The sequence below is a fragment of the Alnus glutinosa genome, chromosome 4 (assembly GCF_958979055.1).
Source record: "Alnus glutinosa chromosome 4, dhAlnGlut1.1, whole genome shotgun sequence".
Lineage (NCBI taxonomy): Eukaryota > Viridiplantae > Streptophyta > Magnoliopsida > Fagales > Betulaceae > Alnus > Alnus glutinosa.
The window spans coordinates 34,365,247-34,374,496 of NC_084889.1; the positions used below are offsets into that span (position 1 = coordinate 34,365,247).

Consider the following 9,250-nt stretch of genomic DNA (forward strand, 5'->3'; position numbering starts at 1 on the left):
GCATGTTTAGCTGTTAATATTGTTTTCTTCAACTGTGATATGCAAAATTTGTGAGCTTCTTTCCATCATTTATCGTCTAAACTTGGAGACTGCTTTGTCCTTTTCAATTTGAAGATGATTGTCTCGTTTTAATTTGTTGCAGCTGGGTATTTATAGTTGAAGGCTGTGTCGTGTGAGAGAGCAAGTGCGGAACAAGTGGCTGGGCCTATCTTTTTGGTTCAAAATACACCCATATATATATATCCGGATCTGTCTTCATATTTCGGGTAAGTTTGCCAGCTCATTCGTTTACAAATTTCCCCATTAGAGAGCTAGGGAGATGGAGCTTCAACATTTAAGCCACAAGCATCCGTTGAACTTCAACGAAGATCTGCCAAGGAGTACTAATGATATCATTGATATATATCCTTATAATTGCCATTTGTGCTGGAAACAAGTATCGGGTCCTAATTACAGTTGCAAAGAGTGCTCTTGGTTTGTCCTTCATAAATCATGTGCGGAACTACCCCGCAAGTTGCGGCACCCGTTGCACCGCAAACATCCCCTTCTTTTAAGTGCTGTTCATGATTGGTTTGAGAGCGAATGCGAGGGTTGCAATACAGGTGCTCTAGCGTGCTTCCATTACAGTTGTTTTGACTGTAAATTTTACCTTCATATTAATTGTGCTTCTATGCCGCTCACCATCCAAGCTGAAAGTCATGCCCACCCGTTGACCCTCGTGCGGAGATCTGTCTCTTTCACCTGCGATGCTTGTGGAAAAGAAGGCAAAGGCATGTTCTACTTATGTGCTGTCTGCCCATTCTTGGTCCACCTAGAATGTGCTTCCTTCCCATTGACTGTCAAACATATCCGTCACACCCACCCTCTCAACCTCACCAACTCTCTTGAGGTTCATCAATTTCAATCCGACCATAGACTTTGCGAACTCTGTGTTAAAATTGTAGACATAGACTACATGCTTTATTATTGCTCAGCTTGTGATTACGTTAACCATCTTCATTGTGCTACAAATAAGCAACTTGAAGATACGGAGGTGGGGCTTGATGAAACCATTGATTCCTTTCCTTATGTTGTCTTGAAATCCAAAGTGGGAGAGGACAAAATGGAAAAAGCCGTGGAAATCAAACATTTTAGTCATGAGCATGACTTAGAGCTTATTGATGAGCAACTTGAGAATAAAGAAAAATGTGATGCATGTGTGTCGTCTATCTCCCTTCCCTTTTATAGTTGTGTTCAATGCAGATTCTTTCTTCACAAATCTTGTGTTGAATTACCCAAAAAAAAGTCACACTCACTTCATCGACATACCCTCATTCTCCTCCCAGAGAGACCTAATGCTAGGTCATTTGACTGTGATGCTTGTAACCGCACTTGTAATGGCTTCACCTACTGTTGTGACAAATGTGATTTCGACCTTGATGTCCATTGTAGTTTGATACCTGACAAAATTAACCATGATGGTCATGAGCACCAACTTATTCTCTCCAGCAAATATACATCATATTTAGATAAGTGCAGCTCTTGTGATTTTAACAGAAAGGTATTGTTTCGTTGTGCTGATTGTGAATTTACTCTGGATTTCAAATGCGCTACATTGCCTCGTACCATAAGATACGGACCGTACGAACAGTCGTTCGTACTTTGTTATAAAGATGAAGATAGTTCTAGTAATGAATATTTTTGTGATATTTGTGAAGAAGAGCGGGATCCGAAGAAGTGGTTCTACTATTGTGCAGACCTCAATTTTTCTGCTCATCCCGATTGCATTCTTGGAGAACTTTCATATGTCAAGTCTATGAGGCATGAACATCCCCTCAAATTGGTTGACAAGAGCAAGGTCGCCGATCGTCTATGTGATGAATGTGGTAGTCTTTGTTATGGCTTGACTTATAAATGTATCAATTGTAATTTCAATCTTCACAAGTGGTGCATTCACAAGACTACAGAACAAACAAGACTGGCGAAGTTTGCCGGACATGCATGAACATCCCCTGAAGTTGGTTGACAATGGCGAGGACACCCATCATCAATGTGATAACTGTGGTGATCTTTGCTATGGCTCGACTTATGAATGTTTCGATTGTGATTTCAGTCTTCACAGGGGGTGCATTGATAAGAGTCATAAGACTACAGAACTAACAAGCCTGGCTGATTGAAAATTCTCCATTACTTCCCAAATCTAGCTGTTCATATATTGTGGACTGCAATGGGCTTAAACATGGTAGATGCAACTAAACCTTTCCGACAACGCCATTTATCCTACCTATTCGCATAGGTATTTTATTATGTAGCTTGATGTAGCATATATATATATATCCCATTTATAAGAATGTCAGGAATTTTTGTAGGGATTAACAACCCGGCCCTCTCTCTACTTTTTCGTACTGATCATTTTTAAGTTTTGAGTTTAGTTATTTTGTTGTAAGAACTATATTTCATTTGTATTTCATCTGTTTCTACTTTTGATTTTTTGGTTGTTAACCCTTTGTTTCTTTCCACTCTTTTGGTTGCCGAGAAAATCACAGAAAAATTAGAAAAGAAAGAAAATTTCTAATTTTTTTTTTCTAATAAAATTAGGAAAGAGTTACATGGTAGAATTCTTACCACGTACTCTGGATCCGAATGGAAGAGAGAATTGAAGATCATGTGAAAATGCTACTAAAAACATGATTGGTAGTGGCATATTTAGCTAAACATGTGCTCGAAAATTGATATAATGAGACACCGAGGATAAAACAACACTAAAATCTAAAACAAAATTAAAAAAACTCTTTAAAGAAAAAAAGATAAGGGCTCTTAACAGTCAGAATCATCTAAAGTTTATCTCTTTCAAGAGATATATCTCCTAAACAACTAACCAAAAAGCAAGCAAAGCTGCTAAAGCTTCACTAAGATAATATTGCCAGACGAGTCACTATGCTGAAAAACCCCTGATAGCAATATCAAAATTACCTTTTGCAAACCTAATTAGGAATGGGGAGCTTATAGATCGAGAAGGCAAGGCCTTAATATTCCAAGATGAAAAATGCTTATCCAGAGTAAAAAGTAGAAGCTGAATTAAAATCTTTGCCAAAAAAAAGAAAAGCAAGTAACACTTTAACATGCACCACTTGCAAGTATCATCTGCCAACACGAAAAGGTGACTTCAATTTTTCTTGCCCATAAAATTTTGGGTCTGTCTTTAATTTGCCTAAAACCCCTTTACTTTTTAGTAAGGATCACTTTTAAGTTCGTGGTTTAGTTATTTTGTTGTTAGAACTATATTTGATTTGCATTTCCTCTGTTTGTGAATCATGATGCAGGAGAAGATTCAATTAAGATGTGTTTTCCTTTTCCTTGTTAAATTAGTAGGTACGTAGCCAATATAAAGCATTTAATATTTGTTATTTTTTGAATTTAGTTTAGAAGTATCAATTAAATTTTAGTCTTTAAGAATTATTTATTTATTTGCTTATTTTAGGCAATTAAGGTTATTCTCTTTCATATTTGTTATTTTCGCATTTCATGAATTCTCTTTTTAATATTCAATTCTTAATTTTGCTGGTATCATATGTTGTCAGAATAATCTTAATTATGTCCCGCGTCAATTTGTCTTTTTCTTTTTCTTTTTTTGTCGTTACCATTTATTCATTGTGTAAACAGAGGCAAATCAAAGAGATTGAAATACTCGAATCTTAACTTAAATGGTTTTTTATAGCGAATGAATTCTGGAAAATTTTAACTATTAATTTTCTCAAGTAGTAGTATAATGTGATACTTTCTACAAAACAAGAAGAAATTCTTGGAGACCATTCTGCAAATTCTTATTCAAGGCTTATAAGAAATTCATGGAAGGTTGGACGTCTTTTCTTTCCTCCTTTCATATAAAAAATCCAAATTCAAGTCCGCAAATTTCCAAAATGCTGCTCTTACTTTTAACTTGTACGGCTCCTAGCAGAACCTGAGTTTTGACATTAAGCAGATGTTATCAAACTCTGGAAATGAAAGATATCAACTAGCTTTCTTTCCATATGGCATCCAACATTAATATCCTCCTCCTATTGTTAATGTTTCTTCTTCTACATTTTCACTGTTCTAACCCTCAGAGTTGGATCAAAGCTGGTTATTGGTATGCTGGTAGTGAATCCCCCATTCCTGACCTGAATTCTGCCTTGTTTACCCACCTATATGCGCTTTTGCTGATGTCAACTCCTCCACCTTCCAGCTTTCCATCCCCTCAGCTTTTGAACAGTACTTCTCCATCTTCACCAACACTGTCAAACGCAAGAACCCATCAGTTGTCACGCTTCTATCTATATATATGGAATGCTCAACCGACCTTCTTACAGAAAGTCTTTCATTGAATCTTCAATAAAAACAGCAAGGAAATATGGGTGTCAAGGCATAGACTTGTTCTGGCTTTGGCCTAACAACGCCTCAGACATGACCAACATGGTAATTCTGCTCGATGAGTGGCGTGCTGAAGTAAATTCTGAGTCAAGAAAGCCGGGCCAAGCACAATTGATATTGACAATGGCCCTTCGTTACTTGCCAACTTTTGAATTTGGGAGTTACCCGATTGAATCCATACAGAGAAATATGGACTGGGGACATGTCGTGCCGTCGTGGCATATGACTATCACCTGCCTTCAAAGGAGAACTTTACACATTTTCATGCTACTTTATATGGTCCTTCAACCCATGTTAACACTGATTATGGCATAAGAGAGTGGTTGGGTAAAGGATTTCCCTCAAACAAGTTGCTTTTGGGTTTGGCTTACCATGGCTACGCTTGGGCTCTTGCAAATCCCGAAGAAAATGATATTGGTGCACCATCAACAGAGGTGGCCGAAACACAAGATGGAAGCTTGAGTTACAAGTACATCAAGGGGCATTCGAGGTTATGGTGCTACAACAATTTTCAATTCTACTTATGTGTGAATTACTGCATTATTGGATCCACTTGGATCAATTTCGATGATGTGGAGGCTACTTGGTTATGTGAAGGAGAAGAAGCTACTTGGTTACAATGTGTTTCAGCTCAGCAACGATGACAATTGGGTGCTTTCTCTAGTAGGTACCTTTTAGGCAGGCCGGCTCGATATATTTTAAGATGTTAGCCAACAAGTTTAATTAAGTGAGACCATTTTCTTATGCTTAGATATTAATTAAATTAAATTATTTTTATATTTATATTATATTTTTTTATTTAATATGTCAATTAGAGCACATTCTTCTATTTGTAAAATGTATTTTAAAATTTTTTTTTATTACTTATTAGATATAGAATGAATTATGATCACTTGATTCAAAACATACAATAATAAGATGTAAAGAAAAATAAAGAGAAAAATGAAAAGAAGTTATATAATGATAGATTTGTAATAAAACATATTGCGGAAAAAATTGTTGGATATTGAAAACTTACTGAGGGTGTAATAACACAAACAATGAAAATTTATGTACTTTGAAGACTTTTTATAATTTTCAAAACATTAAATTCAAATAAACTTTGGAAAAAAAATTTAGCACATGCATAAGCTACGCGACCAAATCCTCCACAGGTGGAACATTTCGGAGGAAGCCATGGATATTATATCTCAATAGTCACAGAACTTCCATTCTTCCTGCAAATATTAACCTCCTTAGGACAGACAGATTTGGTGTCAATTTCTACAAGCACCCGAGCATAGCCTAGCCTCTGTTGCTCCTCTGTCATCTTATCAGCATATAAGGGTTTACCAACCCCACTCGCTATATGACTAAGGCACTTAGCTGACCAGAATTTCATGGGGAGATGAAGAAATTTAACCCACACAGGAATGTAAGCCAAAGTAAGTTTGAGTACCTACATATCTATAGAGAATGATGCATCACCTGATCCTGAAAATTGGTGACATTAACATGTAATGAATAAAACTGTAAGAACAATATTCCATTGTTTTTCATTCATCTGATCAGAACTTTCTATTATTTTCCCAGTACGTAGCATGTAGTAAGATCTTTATGACAGGTTTCTATGAATGATTATTTCAGCTTCAATTCAAGCTAGGGGTCGATAAGGGGGTTGTAATTAACGAGAATCGGAACATTGACGGAAATCAGAACAATCAGCACAAAAAAAGGAGATTGTTAGTGATCGTTTTGCTTTTAAGTAGTACTGTTGTCGTTTTTCTCCTCCTGACGGTGATGTGTTATTTAAGCTAGGAAGAGAACGCTAAAATCAAAAGGTACATAATTTCTTTTTTGTACCTGTTATTAAGTAGGATTTTGGATTATTTATTGCTTATTTCACAAAAGTGAAAAAAAAAAAAAAAAAAAAAAAAAAAAAAAAAAAACCAGAGAAAAAATTGACGTTTTAAAACTTTGTCTCTTTTCATCACCCTTTGGTCTTCATAATATGGATGGTGGCCGGAGGCAGATAAAGAACCAGATGGAAAAGTAGACAACATGGCAGCTGCTGGAAACTTCACTAGCAATGTTCCTGATCTTCGAGTCTTCAGTTATATATGCTGATGTTGATGAGGCTACAAATAAATTTACACTTGAAAATAAGCTGCGCTAGGACAGGGTGGTTATGGTCCGGTTTATAAGGTAAACTTTTTTAATTTATAATAGGAAGTGACGCTAGATATTATAATTCTAACATTCATCCAACAATGTTGACATGTCATTCCAACTAATCATTGAATTAATCCTTGTTAAATAAATAAAAAATCTAATGATTGGTTAGGATCAATCTCTTTCTCCTCTTACCACATCTCCTTTTTCCCTCTAATTACCTACCACATAATCCCTTTCTCCATGCCTTGTGCCTACTCATTTAATTAAAAAAATAAAAAATCAATTTTCTATTTTTCCTTTTCCTATTTTTCCTCCTTCCTGATTTTCCCCTATATGTTGAAAGGGGTAAAACATTTTTTTTTTTCATGTTCTTTTTCCTTTTCCTAATCACTATATGCCTGTCCCTTTCTTATTTTACACACAGACACACAAAAATTGACCACGATCGAGTATCTATGTTGCAGGGTATACTAGCAAACGGACAGGAAATAGCAGTAAAAAAACTTTCAAAAAAGCTTCCACACTAGGATTTGAGGAGTTCAAGAATGAGGTCACACTCACAGCAAAACTACAACATGTTAATCTTGTGAAAAGTTTTGGGATTTTGCATAGAAAGGAAGGAACAAATGCTGATCTATGAGTACATGCCTAACAAAAGCTTGGACTTCTATCTCTTTGGTTAGAATTTTTTTCTAATTATACTTATTATAACACTAATTAAATTAATGGACAAATATATTTTGAGTTTAACTTGACAATTAATACTATTTTTTACTAGTTTTGAGTGTAGAAGCTAGGCATAAGCCAAAATTGGGTTTGAAAATTAGTTTAAGCTTTAAAAAGAAGAAAACCAAGTAGAACTTAATTATTAAAGCACTATATTTAGGACACACATGTAACAATTACTTTTTCTTCATAATCTCATTGATGCAGATCGATCTTGCTAGACGTTTTCTTTTGAATTGGGGAAAACGCGTTGGTATCATCAAAGGGATTACTCAAGAACTTCTATATCTCCAAGAATACTCACGACTGACAATAATTCACCGAGACCTCAAAGCTAGTAGCATTTTACTTGATAGCGAAATAAAACCCAAGATATCTGATTTTGGTATGGCTAAAATTTTCATGAAAGATGAACATGAAGCAAATACAAACCGAATTGTTGGAACATAGTAAGCACTTTGATGATTAAAGTTTGATAAATTAAGCATTATAGTCAAATAATTAATTGTTATGTATAATCAATCATTGCATGCATGCAGCGGTTACGTTCCTCTTGAATACTTTAAACAAGGCTTATACTCTACCAAATATGATGTTTATAGCTTTGGAGTTCTACTCCTACACATCATAAGTAGGAAGAAGAATGCATATTGTTATGGTCTGAATGAAGATTTAAATCTCCTAGAACATGTACGTTGGTTTAATCATGCTTCTTTTTTTTTGGTGCATGTGCTTGGCAATTGGATTTTTCTTATGAGCACCAAGATTGATATCATGGTTCCATTAATTTATATCAGGCATATGAGTTGTGCAACTCAGGCAAAGGCATGGAGTTTATGGATCCATCTCTAGATGATACACTTTCAATGTGTAAGATGCATGCAAATAGCTCTTTTGTGCGTTCAGGGAAATGCGGCTGATAGGCCATCCATGTTGGAGGTTCTTTCAATGCTAAAAAGTGAAAGTGATGCTCTCCTAATTCCAAAAGTGCCTGCTTTTTCTAGAAAAACAAATGAAGATGAGAAAAATAAATCTGAGTTGCAGCTAGAAATTTGTTCTATTAATGATACAACAATGTCCCAATTTGTAGCCCGATAATTAAGCATGGAGGCCTTTCTGAAATATAGTTTAACAGTGGGGGAAAAATGTTTTAGTGTTTTAGACAAGTTATTTACATGTCTTTCTTATCATTAATGTAATGACATTTTTAATTTTTGCTAACAGTCTTTTTAGGATGAGTAATGATTCACTACCACCTAAATATACAACTTTTCACCACTTTGTCTATGTGGCAAGGTGGTCCCTCACCTTAATTTATTTTTAAAAAATAAAAAAACTCAAAAAGTAGTGGGGGATCATCTTGCCACATAGGCAAAGTGGTGAAAAGTTGTATATTTAGGTGGCATTGAATCATTATTCTTTTAAAATCTACTAATAATGTACTTTTGAAGAAGTCATGGTGTAATTGCCTTCCCGACAAACAGACATACAATTGTGAGATGCCTCCGATAAGGCTCACCTGCTCAAACAAATGGGTTTTATTGATAACCTTTCATAATTGCAAAAATTTCCTACAATCCAATATTCTACGAAGGAATTAAGGCAAAAGAGATAGTGAACCACGCATCGAGTATTTCATATTGATAAACTGATCAAAATACAGAAATTGGAGGCTAAAGCCATGTTAATAGGCTTATATAGAACTTAAATTCGAAACCCTAAATAATAATAATAAAACAAAGAAATAAAAACACTTTGTGGTAAAAATAATACAAAACGACTACTTTCTGCTAGTAAGTGTTGAAATTACGAAATTTTTTTGAAATTCAAAATTGTAGCCCTTGAATAAGCTTTTCAACGCCACCAAGTTTGTTTCAATCCAATGTTCGAATCAAAAGATATGATTTTTTTAAGTAAAACGGGTAAAATTAGCCTGCATCACAAGTCCTCTACACTCATCGTGCTACCAGTTCTAAGATTG

General features: G+C 35.2%; 1 protein-coding gene and 1 pseudogene across 1 annotated transcript; both read left to right on the forward strand.

Annotated features, from left to right (window-relative positions):
* Window positions 1-670: 670 nt before the first annotated feature.
* On the forward strand, window positions 671-1,984 carry LOC133866359 (uncharacterized). Its single transcript, XM_062302869.1, has one exon. The coding sequence runs from the start codon at window positions 671-673 to the stop codon at window positions 1,982-1,984; it is 1,314 nt and encodes a 437-aa protein (XP_062158853.1).
* A 2,062-nt stretch (window positions 1,985-4,046) lies between these two features.
* On the forward strand, window positions 4,047-8,367 carry LOC133866360 (class V chitinase-like; annotated as a pseudogene).
* The last annotated feature ends 883 nt before the right edge of the window (window positions 8,368-9,250 follow it).

Bases quoted from the DNA above. Each gene is read 5' to 3' on its own strand.
- LOC133866359 (XM_062302869.1), top strand. From the start codon at position 671: ATGCCGCTCACCATCCAAGCTGAAAGTCATGCCCACCCGTTGACCCTC.